At 39.8% G+C, this 26,024-nt stretch overlaps 1 protein-coding gene across 1 annotated transcript; it reads right to left on the reverse strand.

The window, feature by feature from the left end:
* Nucleotides 1-253: 253 nt before the first annotated feature.
* Nucleotides 254-26,024, reverse strand: Tti1 (Telo2 interacting protein 1). Its single transcript, XM_076206587.1, has 12 exons — nucleotides 25,705-26,024; nucleotides 25,277-25,416; nucleotides 24,047-24,224; nucleotides 20,356-20,530; nucleotides 18,591-18,794; nucleotides 16,791-16,969; nucleotides 14,436-14,548; nucleotides 11,105-11,215; nucleotides 6,631-6,813; nucleotides 5,379-5,591; nucleotides 1,497-3,085; nucleotides 254-849 (listed from the first exon to the last, which is right to left on the reverse strand). The coding sequence occupies exons 1-12, from the start codon at nucleotides 25,914-25,916 to the stop codon at nucleotides 784-786; spliced, it is 3,363 nt and encodes a 1,120-aa protein (XP_076062702.1). The 5' UTR covers nucleotides 25,917-26,024; the 3' UTR covers nucleotides 254-783.

The following is a 26,024-nucleotide window of genomic DNA, read 5'->3' on the forward strand; positions in this document are numbered from 1 at the left end:
TGAGATGTAGTGATGTTCTGTCATCCAGGAGGAGCTAAGGTGAAAGTGAGGGAGGGAATAGTGATGAATGGTGGTGAAATAAGTAGGGATAAAATGTGTGGGAGTGGAATTATGCCTTTTGAATTTGGCTACCTCCCTTATAAGGGGGAAAAGGCCCTTGGTGTGTGTGTGTGCGTGTGTGTGTATATATATATATATATATATATATATATATATATATATATATATATATATATCTATATATATATATATATATATATATATATATATATATATATATATATATAGTCATCAGCCAATTCAATCCACTGACAAACGCCTCCCTATTCCATGCTACCAAGTCACTAACACATTTGTTACGTCCCTCTAAAACTGCTATTCATATATGCCTCCTATTTCTTTGTAAAGTGAAACTATACAAGCACTCCTCCAGTCCTCTGGCACATTCCCCTCCTTTGGGCACACAACAACCTCAATAGTCAGTCCACTATAACAGTTCCTCCCTTTGTCGGACACTTCACATGACATCCATCCATCTAACACATACCATCAATCAACCAATTCATTACTCCAGGTCTCTCTTGTATATACATTACTGTATATCAGTATATCATTCACACCATAAAAATGAGGAAAAAAAAATACAGGATATACATTATATATATATATATATTCAAAATTGTAATGATAACAATACAATTTATTATCATTGTAAAACAATTACCTTTGCACACACAGTAATATACTGTATTAATGATGTCCATATATATGAAATTACCAGCATCAAGATAGATCTTCATATATTTTTTGAACGTCTGGTGGCAAATTCTTATTTTTGATACCAAATATCTGAAAAATAAGTAAAAAATCAGATTAGCAACTCAATCAATCCATTGCCCCTGTTCCCCTTTGCAGAAGACTTGCAGCTCTCAAAATAACAGAGTAAACTGATAATACATTTTCCCCAAAAGGCAAAACTGGACATGATAAAATCATCATTCTAAATGAGAACTTTTTATTTTGTCTACTGTACTGTATGCATAAAATTACTCAAATCATCCCATATAAATGAATGTATTCCAGTAGCTGTATTTATCAATTTATGATCTACAGAATCAAGACAACCATAGATTTTTTTATCTTTAACCCTTTGAATAAAAAACAAGGGGGTGTCACATGGCTGTGTAATGTCACCATGGTTGTTTAATACGTACAGTACATGGATGGGATGGTATTGGAGGCAAATGAGAGGATGATGGGCAGGGGTTCAGTGATGGTACAAGAGTAAAAGGAAATGGAAGGTATACTTGTTGTTTGCATATGACATTGCATTTGTGGCTGGGTCAAAGGAGAATCTGAGGCAACTAGTTGCAGAGTTTGGCAGGGTATTTGAGAGGATAAAGTAAATAAGGGCAAAAGTACAGATATTACTTGAAGAACCTAATAATTTTATGTCAACATTTGGCAAAACAATAATAATCAACAAAACAAAGTACCTTGACAGATGAAAGAGTTGAAGATGGTGCTACTATTTTCATGGGCTGCTGCTGAAAGGCAAGAGCAAGCCATACATGGTGAGGGTAAAGTTCACTCATGGTTGATAACAGCTTAACTGCTTGACTGCACAAATCTGGGGGTTGTCGTTTGTCAGCATAAATAATCAACATATTTACAAATTCTGATGCTTCCCTGGTACGTAAGGGAAATGATATCAGAATGTTCCTGAGCTCCTGCATAATGATTCTTTGTGCCCTGTAAGCTGCAGAGAGATGGTAACCACTATGCTGATTTTTTCCTTGACTTGTTTCTCCTTGACTCTTCAGAAAGTTCATTATTTTGGGTAAAGCTTCTTTAAGGACTCTTCTTTGAAGAAACTCTGCACTTGTAGATATCATGACAGCCAGTGCCTCTACTGTTTTTATCATCACCACAAAATCTTTATCATTCAGCCTGTTCATCAAGGGTTTCCATAGTTTGTGCAGAACTGGAAGTCTTTCATCTTCCTCATACGACAATGCCTTAGTGGCTACTTTTACTATGCTAAGTACAACCAGCTTTACTTTGCGGTCATTTGTGTACAAAAGGTGGGAACATCTCTCAAGGATCATGACCACAAGTTCTATATACCTCGGTACAGGTTTCTTCTTTTCTTCTGTAATTGTTCCATCTTCTTCCATTTCATTCTCTTTCTCTGCTTTGGCTTTGAGGTGCTCTTGCATGCCTGTCACTCCATCCACTGGTTCTTCATCATCATCTGAATCTAAGACAGGAACCTGAGCTTCTTGGTTTTTCTTGTGATGCTTCAAAAGGCACAAAGCTACAGGTCCTAAACTATTACTGTGTTCTGCCTGTTTTGAAGTACCCTCACTGTGTACCTTTTCATTATCATTGCTGTGTTCCTCTTTTCGCTCTTGCATCAAACGAGCAACTGCTGAAACGTAGACAAACATGACCCTTAATATAGGAGTAGCATGTTCACTGTAGTGCGTATCCAAGGAAAGTAAAATATCCTCCACAAGCTCCTCTGTGAAAGCTAACACATCAAACCCTGCATATTCAAGTGCCACTTGGAGAACCAAAGGAGCTGTGGGGAACTGGTTCAAACGGCGCAGTCGTAAGGACAGGGTGAACCAAAAGTGTGGGATACTTTTTTCAATAAGTTGTGCTACATTTTTATATTTGCATACTTCAGCAATAGTTTTAAGGGTATTGTTGGCTGTGTTGGATACCAATACATTTGGCTCTCCAGCTTTCTCCAAGATAGAACACAAAGTTACACTTAGGAACATGATAAAGTTGGGCCCCATTACTTCTGCACATGCCCCAATCAATCTTAACACGTTAGAAACTAAAACAATGTTACTCTTGATCTGTTCAACAGATATGTTTGTATACGAATTCACTGGCACTAAAGACAGATTCTCATCGACTTCAGCTTGTACTTTGTTAGAAGACACAGATGAAAGAGAGATGGGTGCATTAAAAACTTCAGTGGTGTTCACGATGTCTAGAATATTCTGGACAATATTTTCTATTTCTTCTACTTTTCCTTGTTCATCCTCTTCAACTAAAGATTTACTTTTCCCTGAAATGGACCAAAAGAAAAAAGAAATAATAACTCACACTGTAACTACCATATAGATATAAAACTTTATATAAAAAATCCCTATGCACTGAAATAATCAAAACATAGTTCATGAGTTTAGAAGTTTCTACATCAAACCAATGCAAAATAGAACTACAGTAAAGTTAACAGAAATAAAATAATATGAAATATCACACAAATATCTAAAAAAGAAGACAAAAGAATCATACATAGGAGAAAGTATAGGAAATGTGGAAGAATAAAACAAGGGTTGGAGGAAGGGAATAAGGGACCAATATGCAAGATAGAAAATACTTTAAACACAATAAAATATCCCCTTCCCTGCCACTTTCAGCCAGTGACATAGAAATGGTCTTACACTGATACAACACAGAAAAACAGTTCAAAACTTCTTTGCAGAGATCTGTGGGAAAGCCCAAGGACCATTGCCAGCTACTACGGGGCTGCAGGCTTTTCGCTTTATGAAACTGAAGGCAACAATCAATTAATTAGAAATGTTACTTTAGCGTAGACAAATGATGTGTGGTTCTGTTTTGTAGGGGCATCCTAGTAACAGTCCGTAAATTATTGATTGCATGACACTATCTAGTCAATATTCCAGTACAGGGACATGTGTATACAAATATACATATTCCTCCTTATAAGGGGGTGGCCAAGTCAAAGGATACACACCCACTTCATGCACAATAAAACCTATCTAACACTTCTTCCATCTCGGAACCTCATGAATGAAAGGTTATACTGATCCCCTCCCACATTGTTTGGGCCTAAGGCAATGTAGCAAGACAACACTTCTATAGGAGGGCCCAACAGCCACAGCTAGCATATCCCCACTGCTTTGTCATATGGTGACACCCCAACCAATCCCTCCTCATCCACTCAAAATACTTTATAAAGTAAATGATAAGAACATCCCTTCAGGGCATGTCATCCTTTTGTTCATTCATATTCTCCCATCATTCACTCCCATCTTGTGTACTGCTTCTTCTTCATTCAACACAATTCCTCACACATCCATCCACCTCATCCTATGTATTCATCTCAAATTCAATCCAGAAACTTGTGCTTTCCGCCCTCTTTTGGATAGTTTTTGTTCTAACATTCTTTCCATATACCCAAACTACCTCAGCACTCTTTGATCTACCCTACCAAACAGCTTTCTTTTCATCCCATTCTCTGTGGATGAAGGAGGGTTATTATCCTCTTTGATATGATGATGCCTACACAGACATCACGAGGAACGAGTGGGTATATGAGGATGCCAGTGTTGACGTTTTGATTATACAGTGAGTCATCCTTATACGGTAATTCTTTATACGGTAAATTCGCAGTTACGGTATTCGGTAATTACTACCCTTGATTCTATTTACGGTAAGAAAAACTCACAGATATGGTATCCGCTCATGTTTTGGAGGTAAAATTAGATATTTTGAAGAGAAAAGAGCAGGAAGAAGGTACGTTTGCCATAAGTCAAAACTTGGGTTCGGTATACGGTAATTTCAATTTGCGGTAAGGTTTTCAGGAATGCATATGTACCGTATAATGAGGACTCACTGTATTTATTTTGTAGTTGTAGCTGAGTGATCCCTGAATTCTGTGAACCTGTTTGAGCACATTTTCTGTGTTTATTATTACTCAAGAGTAAAAGAGAATGAGTAATACAACAGTTACTTTATATTCTATAACGCAAGTAGTGTGATGCATTGACCCAGGGCAGTGGACAAGATGCAGGGATGACCCGTCATCCAGGAGGTGCCAAGATAAGAGGGAGGGAGGAGGGTGGAGGGGAGTGGAATATATAGGAAATGGAATGGGTGGGAGTGGTTTCTATGCCTTTTTCTTTTTGGCTACCCCCTGTGTAGGGGGAAAAAGCTTTTGGTATATGTATGTATGTATGTATGTGATGCATTGTACATTAGACATCTGATGCTGTACACAAGAATTTGACTTGTATTGAAGAGGTTGTGTAATAAAGTGGTAAGGGTAAACCAGCTGTGGTACTTGAATTTTGCTGTGGAAGCACTGCGTTTCAGTGCATCGTCTTTTATCCGAATGACGGGACAGGGACAGGGATGACCCTTTATCCATGAGGTGTAAAGATAGATATGTATTTTGTCTCAACCACCTTTCTTACAAGAAGGAAAAGGCATTTCTAAGATTGAAAAAGAGCTCAATCATTATCATTCACATTAGAATTGTGATAACAAAGCTGTACATTAATCAGGTACTAATTCTACCCCTGAGAGGTTTTAAAAGGAAACTAATAAGTCACCTGTAAGTAGTAAAGTCAACAGAAGAACCACTTCCTTCTGGTTAACTGCACTCTCCTCCAGCAGGTCCAGGCACACATCAATCATTCCCTGCAGGTTTCCATGATGCCCCATCAATCGGACAGCAGTAGACACAGAGTGAAGAATGCGGTGGTCTTGGAAGTTTTTAAACGTCATGCCCAAGTGTGGGTTAATAGAATACACCTCAAGTGGATCTGCAAAAATGAGGATTTATAGATTATAATATTTTCATCTTTTATTTTCTACCTCATTATTCTAGTGTAGAGTAACTTTTTCATAACTGACTAAAATTTTTGGTTTAAAATCAAAGAGTACTGTAAATATTTTAAGAGATGAAACATGTGGGTTGTAACTTAATATTATACTGTCCAATGGTAACGGAAAGAGAGCGGGGGTGGAAAAGGAGTTGGGAGATAGGGTTGATGTGAGAGTATTGAGATGGTTTAGACATATGGAAAAAATGAGTGAAGAAAGATTAATAAAAAAGGCATGGAAGACAGAGGTGGAAGGAATGAACATGAGGGGGCGACCAAGGAGTTATGAGTCAGAGAAGGGAAACAATTTGGTGACTGATGGGAGTGGGATGGGTGGGAGTGGGTGCATGCCTTAGCTGGCTACTTCCTCTATAAGGAGGAAGAAGCTTTAGGTAAATAGAATAGTTAATCCCTATGTATGTACATAAATATATCAAGGATTTTTCCTCCTTACAAGGGAGGCAGCCAAAATCAAAAGGCATAATTCCACTCCTATCCATTTCATCCCCACATACTCCACTCTCATTCACCATCCCTCCCTTCCTCCCTCTTATCTTGACTCCTCCTGGATGATGAGTCATCCCTCCATCTTGCCCACTGCCCTTGGTCAGAAGTAATGCAGCAAGACACAGCACTTCCACAGCAAGACTTCTTCATTTAATCTGCGAACCCCCCTCTCCTTCCCCTTGTCCAGAAAAAGAGAAGACGGGGAGAAATCCCTTCAGGATCCATCAAAATATCATTCACACATAACCACTCCCTAACCTCCCGATCCCCCATCCACTCTCTTCCGTGCATCACAGCATCATCCATATACAACCATTCTCCACTATGTATTCCTGTATAATCTTCACTTCCATATGTAGTACTGCTTTAACTAAAAACTTAAGTCCACACTTTGTGATACAGAATGACATCAAGTTTTTTCTAATTGCACAAACAAGTTGTTATTGTAGAAAGACATCAAATGACACATTACCTTCTGTTCCAGCTTTCTCCAGGAGAAGGTTACTGTCATCACTGTCCATCCTCAGAATGAAAAGCACAGCTCGAAACAGACGGTGTGTATGTCCGAAAGCGCCCACCAAGTTCCGCAAACGAGGTCCTAACACCTCCAGGTAGCCTTCCAGTAGCCGAGTGGTCGAGAGTGTTTTGTTGTCGTCTGTTCCAATACAACAAATGTAATGTTAGAATATTGGTATATAAATGATTTATTCTTTACATTAAATGTGGTGGTAAGGATGTTTTTTGGGCCTTCATGGATTTGGAAAAGGGTATGACAGGGTAGACAGAAAGGCACTGTGGGAAGTTTTGCATATATATGGGATTGGGGGAAAGTTGTTAGGGTCAGTCAAGAGTTTTTAGAATAGTAGTAGAGCCAGTATTAGAATTGGGAAATGCTAAGAAAATGAGAGTGATGAGTGAGGAAAATGGAGGAGAAATAAGGAAGGATGAAGTGAAGGCAGCAGTTAAGATGATGAAAGCAGGTAAGGCACCTGGTCTTGATGGATGCCATGCAGAATGTCTTAAAAAAGGAGGTATAGTGATGGTGGACTGGTTGGTGAGGTTATTTAATGTTTGCTGGAGAGAAGGTAGAGTGCCAGAGGACTGGAGGAGTGCGTGTATAGTTCCACTTTACAAGGGAAAGGGGGACAAGTGTGAATGTAGTAGTTTCAGAGGGATTAGCTTGTTAAGTGTAGTTGGGAAGGCTTATGGGAGGATCTTGATTGAGAGGATTAGGAGAGGAACAGAAGGAGTAATTGGTGAGGAACAGTGTGGATTTAGGACAGGTAGAGGTTGTGTAGATCAGATTTTTGTGGTAAGACATATGTGAGAAAGCTATAGGAAAGGAGAAGGATGTTTTTTGGGCCTTTATGGATCTGGAAAAGGCTTACGACAGGGTAGACAGAAAGGCACTGTGGGAGGTTATGCGGATATACGGGATAGGAGGAAAGCTTTTAGGAGCTGTCAAGAGTTTTTATGAGAGTAGTAGAGCTTGTGTCAGGATTAGAAATGGAGAGAGTGAGTGGTTTGAGGTAAAGGTGGGACTTCGTCAGGGATGCGTTATGTCACCCTGGCTGTTCAACTTATACATGGATGGGGTGGTGCGAGAGGTGAATGCAAGGGTAGTGGGTCAGGGATTGGAGATGGTTAAGGAAAATGGAGAAAAGTGGGAGGTGAGCCAGCTGTTGTTTGCGGACGACACTGCGCCTGTGGCAGGATCGGAGGAGGGATTGAGGAAGCTGGTGACAGAGTTTGGGAGAGTGTGTGATAGAAGAAAGCTGAAGATAAATGTGGGTAAAAGTAAGGTGATGAGATGTACAAGGGGTGAAAGTGGCAGTAATCTGGAAGTGAGCATTAAGGGAGAGCAACTGGAGGAAGTGGATAGTTTTAGATATTTGGGTGCAAATGTGGCAGGAAAGGGTGGAGTGAAGGTGGAGGTAGAATGTAGATTGAGAGAAGCGAGTAAATGCCTTGGTGGTTTAAAAAGTGTAATGAGGAATAGGAATCTGGGAATGGATGCTAAGAGGAGACTGTATGAAGGAGTGATTGTGCCAACAGCACTGTATGGAGCAGAAACATGGAACATGAGAGAGGAAGAGAGAAGGAACTTGAATGTGTTTGAGATGAAGTGTCTGAGAAGTATGATGGGGGTTACTAGGCTAGATAGAGTGAGAAATGAGGAAGTGAGGAGGAGAACAGGGGTGGAAAGGGACCTGGGAGATAGGGTGGATGAAAGAGTATTAGGATGGTTTGGACACATGGAAAGAATGAGTGAAGAAAGACTAGTAAAAGAGGTGTGGAAGGCAGATGTGGAGGGAGTGAACATGAGGGGACGTCTTAGGATGAGATGGATGGATGGATGGGGTGAAGGGGGCTTTGGGGAAGAGGGGAATGTCGGTTGAGGAAGGACGGGAGAGGACAGAAGACAGGGGTGAATGGAGAATGGTTGTATATGGAAAATGTTGTGATGCATGAGGTGGATTGGACGGGGGAATGGGGGTGAGGTAGTGTGTGTGAGGAAAATTTTTTGATGCAGCCTGAAGGGATTTCTCCCCGTCCACTCCTTTATATGGGGGGACGGAGAGGGGGGTCGCCGATTTAATGAAGCGGCCTTGCTGTGGATGTGCTGTGTCCTGCGACACTGCTTCTGACCCAGGGCAGTGGACAGGGTGCAGGGATGACCCGTCATCTAGGAGGTGCTAAGATGGGAGGGAGGGTGGAGGGGTGTGGAGTGTTTTTGGGGATGAAATGGGTGGGAATGTTTTTGTGCCTTGTCCTTTTTGGCTACCCCCCTGGTAAGGGGGAAAAAAGCCTTGATATATGTATGTATGTATGTATGAGTGGTTTGAAGTAAAGATGGGTCTGCGACAGGGATGTGTCATATTGCCATGACTGTTCAACGTATACATGGATGGCTTGGTAGTAAATGTGAGGGTAATGAGCAGGGGACTGGAGATGGTTAAAGAAAATGGAGAAAAGTGGGAAGTGAGCCAGTTATTGTTTGCTGACTACACTGTGTTTGTGCCTGGGTCAGAAGATTAACCACTTCAGTAAGATAACGCCTACGTAGGCGTTATGAGGAGAACGTGAGTACATGAGGATGCCGGCATCAGCGTCTTGATTATATTTTTTTGTAGCTGTACATGAATTACCCCTGGATTTTGTCAACTGGTTTGATCATGTTTTGTGTTTATTATTACTCAGAGTAAAAGAGAATGAATAATACAGCAGTGACTTTATATTTCATAATGTGAGTAGTGTGATGCATTGTACATACATACATACATATACCAAGGCTTTTTCCCCCTTACAAGGGAGGTAGCCAAAAAGAAAAAGGCATAAAATCATTCCCACCCATTCCATCCCTGAATACACTCCACACCCCTCCACCCTCCCTCTTATCTTAGCTGCACACGAGAATTTGACTTACACTGAAGTGGTTAAGAGAGTTAGTAATGGAGTTTGGGGAGTATGCTATTGGAGAAAGTTTAAGGTAAATGTGGGTAAAAGTAAGGTGATGAGATGTACAAGTGCAGAGGATGGTAGAAAAAAATAAAAAATAAAAAAAAATAATAATAATAATAAGAATAATTAACGTCACACACTCCCCCCTATTGGGAGGCTAGGATGGTACCCTTCACAGAGGGCTTTGTAGTGTGGAATTTAATGAACCATGCCCTTGGTTCAACTTTGCTGGTGGCAGGATTCGAACCGCCCTCTCCTCGACCTTCCCTGCAAGTAACAACGAGCTAACCCACTCAGCAAGCGAGCTGCAACTTGGAATAAGTCTAAAAGGAGAGAGGCTGGAGGAAGTGGGTAGCTTCAGGTATTTGGGGATACATGTGGCAGGAAATGGAGGGATAAATTGTAGAGTGAAACAAGTAAATGTCTTGGAGGATTAAAAAGTGTCATGAGAAACAGGCATTTGGGAATGGATGCAAAGAGGAGACTATATGAAGGGGTGATTGTGCTGATGGTACTGTATGGATCAGAGACCTGGAATTTACGAGAGGTAGAGATGAAAAGTTTGTGTGTGTTTCAGATGAACTGTCTGAGAAGAATGTTAGGGGCTACAAAGTTGGACAGATAAAGAGGTGAGAAGGTGAGGAGAGCTGGAGTGGAAAAGGAGATGGCTGATGGGCTGATGAAAGAATATTGGAATGGTTTGGACACATGGAGAAAATGAGTGAAAAGAGATTAGTGAAAGAAGTGTGGATGCTAGAGGTGGAGGGAGTGAACCTGAGGGGATGACTGAAGATGAAATGGATGGATGGGGTGAAGGGGGCTTTAAGAAAGAGGGGAATGTCTGTTGAGCAAGGGAGTAGGCAGGTGGTATGGGTGAGTGGAGAATGGCTGTATACAGATGATACTGTGATGCAAGGAAGCAAGGGGGTGGGGGATGGAGAGGTGTGTGGGGAGTGGCTATGTATGAATGATATTTTAATGCAGCCTGAATGTATTTCTCCCTGATTTCTCTTTTTTCTGCATGGGGTCACTGATTAAAGGAAGCAGCCTTGCTGTTGATGTGCTGTGTCTTGCTGCAATATTTTTTATCCAAGGCAGTGGGCAGGATACAGGGATGAGCTGTCATCCATGAAGAGTTAAGATGAGAGGAAGGAAGGGGTGGTAGATGGGAGTGGAATGGGTGAGAGTGGGTGCTTGCCTTTAGACTTGGCTACCTCCACTGTGAGGGGGAAAAAGCCCTTGGTATATAGACATTAAATATGTGTGCATGTTTGTGTGTGTGTGTGTGTGTGTGTGTTTTTTTTTTTTTTTTTTTTCTTCTCGATGATGATGATATGGTTTAACGTCACACACTCTATCGGGAGGCTAGGACGGTGCCCCTCACAGAGGGCTTTGTAGTGTGGAATTTAATGAACTATGCCCTTGGTTCAACTTCAACAACTTTTTCTTCTTATATAATGATATAAGAGGAAGCCAAGCCATACCTCCTTCCCTGGTGATAGTGGGTAGACGAGTGGCAAGACTGTAGATACTCTCTTCCAAGAGCTCATACATGTCCCGGTTGCCACGACCTTTGGACTCAGCTTTTACCAATTCTGGAAGAAATTAAAAAATACATTAATACATGGCTGGCCACAAACTGAGGAAGATTTGGGAAAAATGTTCTGGAGAATGGGTGTCTGCAAATATGAACTGCAGAAGAAGAAGGAACAGTGACATATTTCCATAGAAGTGGGGAGTCCCACTACCTCTGCCCAAACACCCTATTGGCGAGGATTAGATAAACATGGTAGCTGAAAGAGGAGAGAAAAGTTATAAGTGGAAGAGAGTAAATCCAAAAACTCTCTTAAAATGAGAGAGAAAACTATGGTTTTATGGAATATGAATGCTAAAGTACATAATTTGAGGATTGAAGGAGTGGCTAGTTGTTCTGAGTGGTCCTGAGGTGGATAGAAATGGAGTGTTTTGTGTACAGCACATATGCATGATTGTTGAATTGAGGTAAAGATGGGACTTTTTCAGTGATGTGTTATGTTGCCTTGGCTGTTCAATTTATACATGGATGGGGAGGTGCGAGAGGTAAATGCAAGGGTGGTGGGTCAGGGATTGGAGATGGTTAAAGAAAATGGAGAAAAGTGGGATGTGAGCCAGCTGTTGTTTGTGGACGTCACTGCGCTTGTAGCAGGATCAGAGGAGGGATTGAGGAAGTTAGTGACAGAGTTTGGGAGAGTGTGTGAAAGAAGGAAGTTGAAGATAAATATGGGTAAAAGTAAGGTGATGAGATGTACAAGGGGACAAAGTGGCAGCAGACTGGAAGTGAATATTAACCCCTTCCATACGGTGATGCCTACGTAGGCGTCATGAGGAGCAAGTGGGTACGCGAAGCTGCCATATTGGCGTCTTGATTATATCTATTGTAGTTGTACCTGCAAGACCCCCATACTCTGTAAACTGGCTTCATCACCGCTTCTGACCCAGGGCGGTGGGCAGGGTGCAGGGATGACCCGTCATCCAGGAGGTGCTCAGATGAGAGGAAGGGTGGGAGGGATGTGGAGTGTATTTGGGGATGTAATGGGTGGGAGTGTTTTTGTGCCTTTCCCTTTTTGGCTACCTCCCTTGGAAGGGGGAAAAAGCCTTGGTATATGTATGTATGTATGTATGATCAAAATTCACGGGTGAAAGAGAACGAACAATACAGGGGTTACATTATTTTTTATAATGTGAGTATTAAGACCGCAACATCGCACGTCTGGCAGCTAATGCTGCCTGCGAGATTTTGGCCCGGAGTGAAGGGGTTAAGGGAGAGAGACTGGAGGAAGTGGATAGTTTTAGGTACTTGGGTGCGAATGTGGCAGGAAAGGGAGGAGTGGAGGTGGAGGTAGAATGTAGATTGAGAGAAGCGAGTAAATGCCTTGGTGGATTAAAAAGTGTAATGAGAAATAGACATTTGGGAATGGATGCTAAGAGGAGACTGTATGAAGGAGTGATTGTGCCAACAGCACTGTATGGGGTGGAAACATGGAACATAAGAGAGGAAGAGAGAAGGAGTCTGAATGTGTTTGAGATGAGGTGTCTAAGAAGTATGACAGGGGTTACTAGGCTGGATAGAGTGAGAAATGAGGTGTGGAGGAGAACAGGGGTGGAAAGGGAGTTGGGAGATAGGGTGGATGAAAGAGTATTGGGATGGTTTGGACACATGGAAAGAATGAGTGAAGAAAGACTAGTAAAAGAGGTGTGGAAGGCAGATGTGGAGGGAGTGAACATGAGGGGACGTCCTTGAATGAGATGGATGGATGGGATAAAAAGGGCTTTGGGGAAGAGGGGAATGTCTGTTGAGGAAGGACGGGAGAGGACAGAAGACGGGTGAATGGAGATTGGTTGTATACGGATGATGTTGTGATGTATGAGGTGGGATGGGTGGGGCGGTGAGGTAGTATGTGTGAGAAAAATTTGACGCAGCCTGAAGGGATTTCTCCCCGTCTTCTCCTTTTCTGCATGAGGGGATGGAGAGGGGGGTTGCCAATTTAATGAAGAGGCCTTGCTGTGGATGTGCTGTCTTGCAACACTGCTTCTGACCCAGGGCAGTGGACAAGATGCAGGGATGACCCGTCAACCATGAGGTGCCAAGATAAGAGGGAGGGAAGAGGGTGGAGGGGAGTGGAGTGTATTAGGGGATGGAATGGGTGGAAGTGGTTTTTATGCCTTTGTTTTTTGGCTAACTCCCTTAAAAGAGGGAAAAAAAGCCTTTGGTATATGCATGTATGTATGTATTTTTGAAGCCTGTAATTGTCTTCAGGGCTTTGTTATGTATGGTCTGTAACATATTGTGGCATGTCTTAGTGAGATTAGGGACCCATGCAGTGCTCACATAATTCATCACTGAGCATATGCATTATTTGTATACTGTAGTTAGTTTCTTTGTTTAATCTAGGTGTGCATTTTGTCCTATGTGATATGTTGTTTGAATGACATGGATGCATCACATGTTATACCAAGTATATTAGGCATATGTGTATGTGTAGTACGAGTGTTGCTGATAAAGAGGCATGATATGCATTTGTTCCCACTATCCAATTAGTGTGAAGTGTGGCTGTAGATTTGGTTGGGGCTATTTTGAGTCTATTTGTTGTGAACCACGTGTTGAGTGTGTTGAAGTATGGTTGTAGTATTTCTGCAATTTTGTCCGTATTATAGTGTGTGCATGTAATTGTTATGTCATCTGCATTAGATAATATTTGTATTTCCAAGGTGTCAGGTGTGGGTATATTGTCCATGTAAAGATTAAAGAATGTGGGGGATAAAACTAAGCCCTGTTCTCCATTCTTAAAGTTTCTGGTGTGCAATGATTGGCCATTATATGACATAAGCTTTTCTACCTGTCAGATAATTGGCCAGCCATCTTTTGGTATTATTGTGTGTATCTGTGTTGTATATGTTGTTTGTGAGATTGTGATGGGGTAGCATCAAAAATTCTTTGTGCGAGGTTTATCAGAAGTGTTTGTGTAGTGTAGTGTAGTGTAGTGGTCTAAAAACATGCTGTAGTATGAGGAGTTCTATGACTTTGAAGGGGGTGCAGAAAAGTGTGATTGGGCAGTGTGATGCTGGAATTGTTGGGTGTTTGTTGGGTTTGGGGATTGTGATGATTTTCCCGTGTTTCCAGATGTGAAGTATAGTCTTGTGTAAATAGCCGTAGTTTGCAATATTGGTGAATGCATGTATGCCATGTGATCCAATGTCTTTCAGGTGGAGGTTACAAAAATGTATGATGCATGGCTGTCCATGTCTTAGATTGGAAGATTTATAACACTTACTAACCATGCATCAGTTGTGTGAGGTCCCTTTGTGCTGCCTGGCTCACATCCACTACATCATCACAGCGGAACTTAAGAAGAACTTCCACTAAGGGTATCACAGCACCAGCAAGGGACCTGTCACAGGAAATTAGCTTCTGTCACACAAGGTATAGAAAGTGTTAACAATGCACCATTATGATATATAAATATACATACATACATACATACATACATATATATATATATATATATATATATATATATATATATATATATATATATATATATATATATATATATATATATATGTATGTATGTATATATTTCTTTAACCTTAACAAAATGTCCTTTCAGACAATTCCATTACAAAGAATCTAAAAGTTCTGCCTGGTTACAAACCATTTGCCCAAGATGCAAACACAGCTGGTGCTGACAGTCTCATACAAGAAAGATATGAGGTGATGGGTTGAACGAGTACACACACCATTCAAGTGAAAGAGAGCACTTTTAGATGCACCCATCACTGTATGCTCTCTATGAAAATGATAGTTGACAAGAAGTCTATCAAAATAAACACTGTGTCAGGACAGAACCTTTATTGGTACAATGTTTCGCTTGTTGCAGCTTTTTCAAGTACAGCGAGACCTCTCATTACCGGACGTTAATTAGCTGTGTTAGCGGTGTTTTTGCTGTGTTCTCAGTGTTTTGGAGTGGTTTTTGGGTGGCATAGTGATTGCACGCACTAAACAACAGCACCAAAAACACCGAAAACACAGTGAAAACACTGCAAACACAGCTAATTAACATCCGTTAATGAGAAGTCTCACTGTACATAGTTTTGATACACATGACTGAGATTAATAAGAGGATCAGGAGGAATGGGGGAGATCATTGGAACCTAGGAAAGGTTAAGAAGACGAATCAAATGTCTGGATGAGGAAAGGTTAAGGAGAAGATGGATCAATTGTCTGGATACAGGAAAGGTCAATGAAAAAATTAAACACTTGTCTTGGTGAAGGGCATTAGTTCATTGTTTTTGAACAAAAAAGAAGAAAATAAAATGGGAGGGCATTTGTCCACTATGGGTGGACAAAAACCATGAGAGAAAAAAGGTGTGGTTGGGAACTAGGGATGGTTTTCTAAAATTTTGTCGGCAATTGGAAGCATAGGAAACAGGTGGGGTGAGATATTGAACATGCCTCTATTTTGTTCAGTTGTGTTGGATCCTTAGATGAAAAAGCAGAGGCCAAAAAGAGCCGATGAAAATGTTTGGAAGCAACCATCATCCAAGAATCTAACACAAAGGAACAAAATAGAGGCATTTTCATTATCTCACCCCACCTGATTCCTTTACTTCCAACTACAATTTTTTTTTTTTAGAAAACTAACCCTAGTTCCCCTCCACACCTTTTTCCTCTCACGGTCGTTGTCCATCTGAAGTGGACAATTGCCCTCCCATTTTATTTTCTTTCTCTTTTTGTTCAACAGCAGTGAACTAATGTCCTGCTCCCAGACAAGTGTTCCATCATCTCCTTAACCTTTCCTGCACTCAGACAATTCATCCATCTTCTCCTTAATCTTTCCTGCACCATGAAAACTGATCTGTCTTCTCTTTAAAATTTCCTAGGCTCCAATGACCTCCCTTACTTTCCCCAATCATCTTACTTAATCTGTCATGTGTGTACTAAGTGAAACGTCATACCAACAAAAGCTCTGTCCTTGTATGGCATTTATTTCAATAGACCGTATGATCTACTGATATACAATTGATCAATTACATGCTGCATCATGCAGTACTGCCTTTGACCTGAGTGATGGGACAGGAATAGGACGACTCGTCATTCAGAAGAAGATAAGATGGGAGGGACAACAATTTTTTTTTTTTTCCCTTTTTGATAGGTGTGGCATAGATGAAGATGAGCGTATCCCTTGATCTGGCAACCCCCCTTATAAGGGGGAAAGGGCACTTGGGTTTGTATGTAATTCTAATAGGCTTTCATGACCTTTAAATATCTCACAATAATGGATTTTTCTGTATCATTTATATCTGGAAAAATTTCAACTGATGCATATTGGCAAATTAGTAAAGGAACTTTGAAGTTGTATAGCCATTAAACTGGTAATACTGTTTTTTCTATATTACTACATACATATATGAAATTTTTTATTTCCCCCTTACAAAGGGGGTAGCCAAAAATCAAAAGCATAAAATCCACTACCACACATTCCATCCCCACATTACTATTACTACATACTATTACATACTCCACTATATTACTATATGAGGAAATAATTTCATATAGTCACCCTATGTAAGGCAGAAATAATTTCATAAATTTACTCTATGTAAAACAAACACCTAAATTTGAGTACGTACCTCTGACAATTCTGCAAGATCTGGGAGGAAAGCTCTACCAAAGCAAGACTAATCTTCCAGTGATCAGACACAGTGCGTTCACATAAGTTATGGACTACCAACACAACTTTTTCACAGGTGCTTTTGATCCATTCCCTGTTGATTGAAACATTTTTCAACCTTGGTACTTCTGGCGGTAGCTGCAAAAGTCATAAAAACAAGAATTAGTACTCATTTGTTTCAAGATCAGCACTTTCATTTTTTTGTATATATTTTCATTTAAAATTTATTTTCTACTTGAATCAATTTGTGGCATAGGTCATGAGTAGAGACAGTTCAAGCCCAACTTGGCAGCAAGCAAGTTCATAGTAAGGCTTCAGACCGCATTTCATAAGGAACCACCATCCCAGCCCTCTCTGAGAGGGGGAATTTGTGATATCAAACAAAAACTGAGCATAAAAGTAAGAATGAATCAAGAGAAAATTACAAAGAACATACATTCCTCCAATCTACCAGCACACTCCCTTTCCTTCAACACACATCAAACAATATCAGCAGCCAGGCCTAAGACCAAGTCTCAGCTTCTTTGAGCTGTACCTCCAGTTAGAGGGAAGGGCAGTGATGGGTTTTTAAGACGAGCAATAAGAGGGAGGGAAGAGGGTGAAAGGGAGTGGTGTGTGATAGTGATGGAATGGGTGGGCGTGGTTTTTATGTCTTTGTTTTTTGGCTACCTCCCTTATAAGGGGGAAAAAGTCTTTGGTATATGTATGTGATAAGGATAATGGTTCTTCCTGATATTCACATAACAGAACCACTACTTGCAGGTACCCATTATTGGTCCTATTTGAAGACAAGTGGTGAAGGGACGATTCTCCCTATTGTCTGTCTCACAGGACCACCACAAGCAGGTGCCATTCATTAATCAAAACAAGATTCATATTTTCCCAATCTCCTTTTCACAAGAGCTGCATTAAACAAAACCATCTATCTATATACCAAGGGGCTCTTCTCCGTTATAAATGAGGTAGCCAAATTGTACTTAGAAAATTCAAGAAGTCATCTTCTAGTAAGATCTTATTCAATTCAAGTGGTTATGATTCAGTTTTGCATCACAAGCTCCCCCCCCCCCTCAGAGGAGGCCTAGATGATGCCTATTTACTGTGGACTTTTAAAGCAGAGACTTTATTGTAGCGGGCCCTAACTATGAATTTGCATTTATGGCAGGGTTCAAACTGCCTCCATTCCCAACCTCCACCATAAGTAGCAATGCTCTAACTCAATTTGCTAGAGCATAAATGCTAAAAAGATGTACAAATGTATGTATAACATAAGTTGTAATTGATGACAATGATACATACATATGCAATTTGTAAGCAAGCATAAACACTAAAAAGATGTTCAAATGTATTCATATCATAGTGACCTAAGTTATACTTGATGATGATGGTGATTCAGTTTAATGTCGCAACCCCACCTCCCCAATCAGGAGGCTAGAATGGTGCCCCTTATAGAGGAATTGGTAGCAAGGAATTTAACTAATCATGCCCTTGGTTCAAATCACCGGTGGCAGGGCTCGAACTGCCATCACCTCAATCTTCGTTGTAAGTAGTGATACCCCAATCCTCCCGGCCACTTAAGATGTAACAGTGATAAACAAATTATATTAACAATTTTGTGATTTAACTACAAAAATAAAAAGGGGAGTGAAAGATGCAAATGGATGATAACAGCAAGGGTGGGTAGGTATGAATGAATGAGAAGAAGAAGAAGAAAAAAAAAAGTTAATGCTAATAGAGTACAAAGGAACTATCAATTATTTACTTCATCCTCAGGTTCAGGAAGATCAAATTTGCTCTTTTTTTCCTTCAGACTTTTTTGTGTCTTCTGCTTCTTCTTTTCATCCCCAAAGATCTTCTTTCTCAAATCAGAAGCAGTGTCACTGAGGCTGAAGTTAGAGACATTCTTGTTCAGGAACTTGTCATTAAGTACCAAGACAACAAAGTAGCACCATGTATGCAGAGACATCTGAAAGATAAGATAAAATGTTAGTTGATGTGTTCTTTGGTTCTTAGTCTTTGGATAATCATTAAAGTAGTGATTCTTAACCTTTTTCATCCTATGACCCCCCCCCCACCCCACCCACCCTGAGACTCTTCAGGATGTTACTGTAACCCCTATAATAAATTTTGAAACAATGAACCTTGTGAAAAAGCAAGATAAAACACTGTCACAGCTAGGTATGATACACTGGAGAACATGAGACATGATTCCACAAACAATGTTCTTTTCCTGTGTATCAAAATTAAGTAAATACACACTACTCTTAAAAAGACTGCTCTCTGCGTTATTTTGGTGTGGGACTGTCTCTACCTCACTAGCTGGTAGGAAAAGGATGAGAAGCAGTCATCGATTGTCAGTTCTCCTTACATGAAGAAGTAGAGCAAAAATATTCAATGATGATATTCAAAGATCTTAACCCTGTCTAGAGACTAAGTGGCAGCCTTTCTGGTGTTCATGGAATTTGAAGGCAAATGGCATGGAGATGACTCTCTTATGTCCATCTTGCAGGATCACCACAACTAAATGCCCATCATTGGTTCCTTGCTCATTTAGAAGAAAAATATATCATTGTCGCTAATACAGAAGTCAATTATCAACATAAACAAATAAGTACCATATCCCAACAGGGGCTTTGTTGGTGTGATAAAGTACCAATAAAAGCAAATAAGTTTAAAAGTGTTGAGAATGGAAGTGGATTGGACAGTGTGAGCAAACCAAGACATCCTCCTTGCATCTGAGGTTATTTAAGACATCAATTCTGTCTGAGCACACTTAAGCCAATCTCGGCCCTCATGTGCAAAATGCTCTTTACACCCAAGAGTCCACTCTCTAGATTTTGTGACAACAAAGCAAATTCAGAGGTAGTGCAGCATTATACTGAAGGAGGGGGGAAGGGGGGTGAATGAGATAATATAGAATGACACCAGGGGCACAGCAGGGTGAGTAGGAGTAGGAGTAGGAGGAGGAGGAGAGGAGGCAAGGAGGAGGAGGTAGTGATGGAGAGGGAGAAGGAAGGGAAGGAGAAGGAAGATGAGGAGACAAGGAGGTGGAGATGGTCATGGAGGAGGTAATGAAGGAACATGAGAAGGCAAGGAGGATGTGTAGGTGGAAATGGAGAAGGAGGTGGAGGAGGAGAAAAAGCACAAGGAGAGTAGTAGTGCACTGAGTTTTATTCTCACATGAGTGAATTAGGAACTTGACTAGAGTTAAGTGAAAGGAGTAAAGAGATATGACAGAGGGAGAAAAAACAAATGGAAGGACAAAATTGGGAAAATAGGATAGAAAATAGAATATAAAGTTACAAAGAAAAGAGAATAAAAGTTAATTTATAAAAGCAGAATTAATTCAAGATGAAGGGTGAGCCAACTTACTGAAATTACATGCTTGTTTGTTATCCCCTGGGGCCACTTAAATTGAAAGAAAGAAGAAGAAAAAAATAAAAGATAAATAAATAAATAAAATAATAATAATAATAAATAAAATAAATGACATAAATAAATGATAACTCAATACTTGGCCAACTTACCGAAATTACACGCTGCCCTTGTTTGTCATCCCCTGTGGCCACTTTCCCAAGACCAAGGACAATGCCAGGAAGGAAGTTACTGAAGACTTGGCCAATATCTTCCATCTCCTGAATGGACCACATTTCCTTATTGTGCTTCTGGCCCAATGCCAGCAAAACCTCCATACAACAAACTCTGCATTTAAAGAAAAAAAAATTATGTTACAAGTATATATCAATGACCTTTTTATCCTTTTAAGGAGGGTGGTTGAGTGAAAACATGCACTTACTCTTCACCCGAGAAAATAAGAGAAAAGTGAATTCCCAATCACCTCATTCTGACCCATTTAACTGCCTTTTACAACATGCCTGAGAATAGTACAGATTGACCTCTCATTAACAGACTAAAAGGGGGGTAATGGTGTCCATTGATGTGAATAATCCATTGATTTGGAGTGGTTTTTGGGTGGCAGTGATTGCACAGCACTAAACAACGGCACCAAAAACACCGAAAACACCGTAAACACAGCTAATTAACGTCCGTTAATGAGAGGTCAATCTGTACTGGCATTCTTACCCCCTACTACAGGAACCTGAGAAAAGAAAAGGCAGTGTACTAGGAGTGATACAGGAGATATTTAAGTAGAGCAAAATAAATGCTGGTGAAAGACAGTAGCTCAGTATTCCTTTATGAATCAAGATCAGTCACTCAATTAATCCACTGCATCTTGTCTCTCTTGTAGAGGACCTGTGGCCTTCGGGTAATTGAATGGAGATTTGTCTCTAAAGATGAAAGAATGTATGACTGATCCATAGAAATGCCACTTCCTAACAGTTTGAAACCATTATTTCTTGTTTGATTTGTATTCAGTGTGAAAATTTTGTTACTGTTGATGTCAATTTCCTTCAGAATTTTAAAGACCAGTATCAAAGCATCCCCAAGTCTACACTTTTTTAGGGAAAATAGACTTGTGCGTTTTAGTTGATTTTTGCATGATTTATTTTTGATATTTGGAATCAGTTTTGAGGCTCACTGTTGTACTTTCCCAATCTGTCAATGTCTTTAATGAGATTTGGTGACCATACAGAAGCAGCATATTCCAAACGTGGGCGAACTAAGGTTTTATATAGCTTGATAATGACCGATGGACTTTTAAAACCAAAAGATCGTGCAATCAGTCTTAGAATCTTATTTGCCTTCTCTAAAGTGGAAATACACTGCTTAGATGATTGAGATTATCACTGATAATTACTGTATGCAAAGATCCTTTACACTGCCCACTTTGTTAATGAATTTCATAATAACTTGTAATCATACTTATTGTTATTTTCATCTATGTGCATAACCTTCCATTTACTTGTGTTAAATTTCATTTGCCACTTTTCAGACAATTGCTATAGTTTATCTAAATCTTCTTGAATATCTAATTGGTTTAAGTAAAGTGATCATTTGCCATTCCGCACAATTTTGTATCATCAGTGAATTTGGAGACAATAGATTTCAGCACGTGGTCTATATTATTTATATATACTGTACAATGAATAGAAATGGCCCAAGAACAGGACCTTGAGGAGCTCCACTTGTAATATTTTTCCATCTAGATGTTTTGCCATTTAGAACAACTCTGTATTTACAATCATTTAATCAATTACTAGTCCAGCTTAATAGGCTACCATGAATTCTGTGTGATGCTAATTTAGCAAGTAGTCTTTTGTGCAGGATGATATCAAAGTCCTTCATAAAGTCAAGATATATTAAATCTATACAATAGTTATAATTTGAGATGACTGCGTTGTAGAACTCAAATTAGTTAGTCATGTAATAATGTTCCTGTCTGAATCCATGCTGGCTATCATTTATCAAACAGTTACTTTCTAAATGGTGTTCAATAGCATCTCTGATGATGGTCTCCATAATTTTTCCTATGATTGATGTTAAGTTTTTAGGCCTGTGGTTCACTGGTTTCTTTTTGTCACCCTTTTTGAATATGGAGGTAATGTTAGCCAACTTCCGTTCTCTGAGCACAAGGTTCCTCTGATGTGGACATCTGCTTTCTGTTGTCTGAGGAACACCAGTTGTGTAGCATCTTGCAGGGTAGACAAAGCAGCACATTTGTTGAAGTGTCATTCCCTTGCCCCTGGTTTCTCTTGCAGAAGACCCGTGGCCTTATGAAAACCAGCAATAGCCTTGGGTTGGGACCATATGTCACAATATCTCTTCTCTAAGTGACTTATGGTCCCAACCAAAGGTTATGGGTCTTCTGCAACAGACACTCAGGGCAACAGAATGATTAAATGAAAATTGGTTTTTACATTAACACTTGAACAAATGACAAGAATATCTATGATTTGAAATAAATGAAATTCAAACTGACTATATGGATTTGCACAAACATGCAAAATGGAGACTCAAGCATCTGAAAATTAATAAAGATTAACAAAATCTACATACAGAAATAAACTATAACAATCATAACAAAAGAAAAATAAATTATAATGCTGCATATTATAGGGACCAATAATGTACAAATGGACAGCAGAGAGAATAAACTTCCTGTTACCCAATATCAAAACCTGTCAACACCCCTCATTCCCATCTAATGTCAGTCCTGAGACTTGGTCTCTGCACTGAACCCAAGATCTTTGTTTAACAAGTTAGACTGTATTTGTATCACTTTTTCACAAATGGTGAGATAACAACTGTTGAGTGTTCTTCTCTTAAAACTATCAGCTTACTAAATTGAAACTGTTTCATATTAATACAACACAGACAACAGGGGTCACATGAAGAATTGTCACCCCAGAACACCCACATGAAGAATCGTCACCCCATGAGATCCAACCTGAAGAACTGTCAACCCAGTATGCTGAATGTCAACAGTGGAAGATGAGGTTAGGTTAGGTTCAATGAGGGTTATGCTTATTGTCATCAACTTATACAACTGAAGAATTGTAAACCCTAGATGGCCCACATTAAGAATTATCACCCTAGGATAGCCCACATAAAGAATTGTCACCCTGTTGAAGTCTGGGGTGACGGTTCTTCATGTAATCCAACAACAGTCCAATGTTTCTTCCCAGCAAGATATATGCAAGGGCCTGAGGGCTGCTGCCAGCCAATGTGGATCTATGAGTTTCCAGCCATTTATTAATCAATAGGCATCTTGATTTCCCCAAAGTGGAGAACCCACATGTCTACAGTGGCTGGCAACAATCCTTGGACCCCAAGGATCTCTCTGGAAAGAAATGTTTGATTGTTGTCTGTGATGTACTAGTGTGGGATTGTTTCTATGTCATTGATTGAAAATGGAAGGGATGAGATGCAGTCACCAATTGTCTGTTTTTCATATATGAAAAAATGGAAGAAAAATTGCTGAACTTGACCAAAATCTTGGGCCCAATCCTGACTGAGTGTCAGCAAATTTTTAATATGAGCAGCTTTGCTGTCTATCTTGCAGGACCATCCTTTCCAGGCACCCATCATTGGTCCTTTGCAGTCAGTAAAACTGAAGGCAACATTCATTATCATTAGTATCTGGTATTAAACAAGATGCATAAGAATGGGTACCACATTTCCCATCCCAATAAAGTTCTAGTTTATGGCATTTTATCTAAATATGCATTATGTTCTGAATCTTCAATAGTGACCGCTACCTTTCTCTTCTTAAGAGTGTTAGCCTATTCCTATTTGACAACATTTCACTCTACTTACTTAAGGTTCCTGTTCTTCTCTGTAGACAGTATCTGAAGGCACATATATATGCCATGACCAAGCTGGGGCCTAAAGGAATCATGATACACTCTCTTGGTCACATCACTGCTAGAGTGTTGTACTAATACCTCAACAGCCCTCAGCACATGTTCCTTACACTCTTCACTCACTGCCCCCACTGGAATATGAATGAAATCAGGGTTAATGAGCAAAACCATGAAAATCGTGAAGCAAAGCCAAAGCACCATAGCTTCACCCAGTGAAGAAAATCCACTGTACTCGATACCGATTTTTAATGGAAACTACCATTATTCATGAAGGCAGTATCTACTTACCTTACCAATGTGCTATGTCTATGACATCAGCGATCATAGAACTCCATCTTTTCTGATCTTGAGCCAATCTCATTAAGTCTTGAACTTTCATTCCCTATCCAATATCCTGCATTAAGCTACCCACATATGTCTGTCGCTGTCTACACAAGCCCTCTTCCCTTCAATCATTCCTAGTAGGCTGACTTTTTCCAGTTCTAATGTACAGACTACATGGCAAAGGAGAGAAAGTTGCCTACTTCTGATGGTTTCTACAAGTGATCTTTTTGTATCTGCTCTTCCTAAAAACTTTTTAATTTGTTACCCTTTCAAATATATATTCATTCTTCAAAGGCACCACATCTCCATTGCCTCAAGTCTCTTTTTCTTTTCAGCACTTATTGTCTATGTCGATTCACACCCATAAGTAGATGTCGATCATACAAAACTTTTTAAAAATCTTAATCTCAGGTTCTAAGTCATATTTACCTTTGTCAGAAGCTTCTTTTCTTTTCCATATGCTGTTTTTCTGTACCTTTTCATGCTCTAATTTCCTTTTCTGATCTTCTATCCTCTTATTATGCTACCTAAATACTTGAAATATTGAACTTGCTTAAACTTTTTCCCATTTAGTATGATCTCTGCATTGTTTCCCTTTTCTTTATCACTACCATTACTTTGGTCTTATTTGAGGAGAACCACCTCCTCAACACCCCAAATTCAACCTGATGGTGTAACCTGAGAGGCAGCCCCAAAGTCTCCACCAAAAATTATCCACATGAATGACATTTCATTATGACAACTTTAGTTCCAAATGCACAAAATATGAAGACGGCAAAATGACTCTCAATCACCAAAGATTTAATTCACCTACCATAACATATGAAAAAATTACCACAAAATATCCTTGCATACTCACATTTCTGAGGATTCTTCTTGTCACTAATAAGCATAAACAGTTGAGTGAATATGTCTTGAAAGTACTGGAAGGTATCAACTTGAGAATGACGAAGAACAATCAGAAGACATAGCACCAGTTCTTCCAAAACTGCTGAGGAACTGCCATGGAAATACAACACATTAAAAAATACACATGTGCACATCAATATGAATGTAAACCATAAAATGTGGCATATAAGCTTACTAATGACACCATGGTCGCCTCTAGTGACCACTCACACAGTTATATTTCCCTAAATTTGATCAATTATTCTATGTATAGTTTACAAGTCCATGGGCATGTAATAATAAATTATGTATGCACTGTTAGTTACTGTAAGCCTAGAAAAATCTATCAATTAGTAATTTCAAATATCTTCTATAGTATAGATCATCATTCAAACTTACTTTGCCTTGCCGCTTTTAAGGGCGATGATAAGGGGAAAGACAATATACTCCTTGAGATCATTTAAACAACACCAAACTTCACCATTTCTTTCCACCATTACTGTCAATCTTTCCAACTCCAAGCGTAAGGCCTTCAAATTAACTTCATTGACGTCCCTTGCCACATGTACACACAGTGGCTGCAAGGTCATGAAAGCTTCTTGAGGATCCATGACTCCTTATTAAAGTACCTCATCCAATATACAAATACAAAAACGCATGTACTTGTTCATGTCCACCACTTGCACGACGTTTGTTCATATTTGTTTACATCTAGGCAA

Source organism: Oratosquilla oratoria, chromosome 23, assembly GCF_046742065.1.
Source record: "Oratosquilla oratoria isolate Oo_2021 chromosome 23, ASM4674206v1, whole genome shotgun sequence".
NCBI lineage: Eukaryota > Metazoa > Arthropoda > Malacostraca > Stomatopoda > Squillidae > Oratosquilla > Oratosquilla oratoria.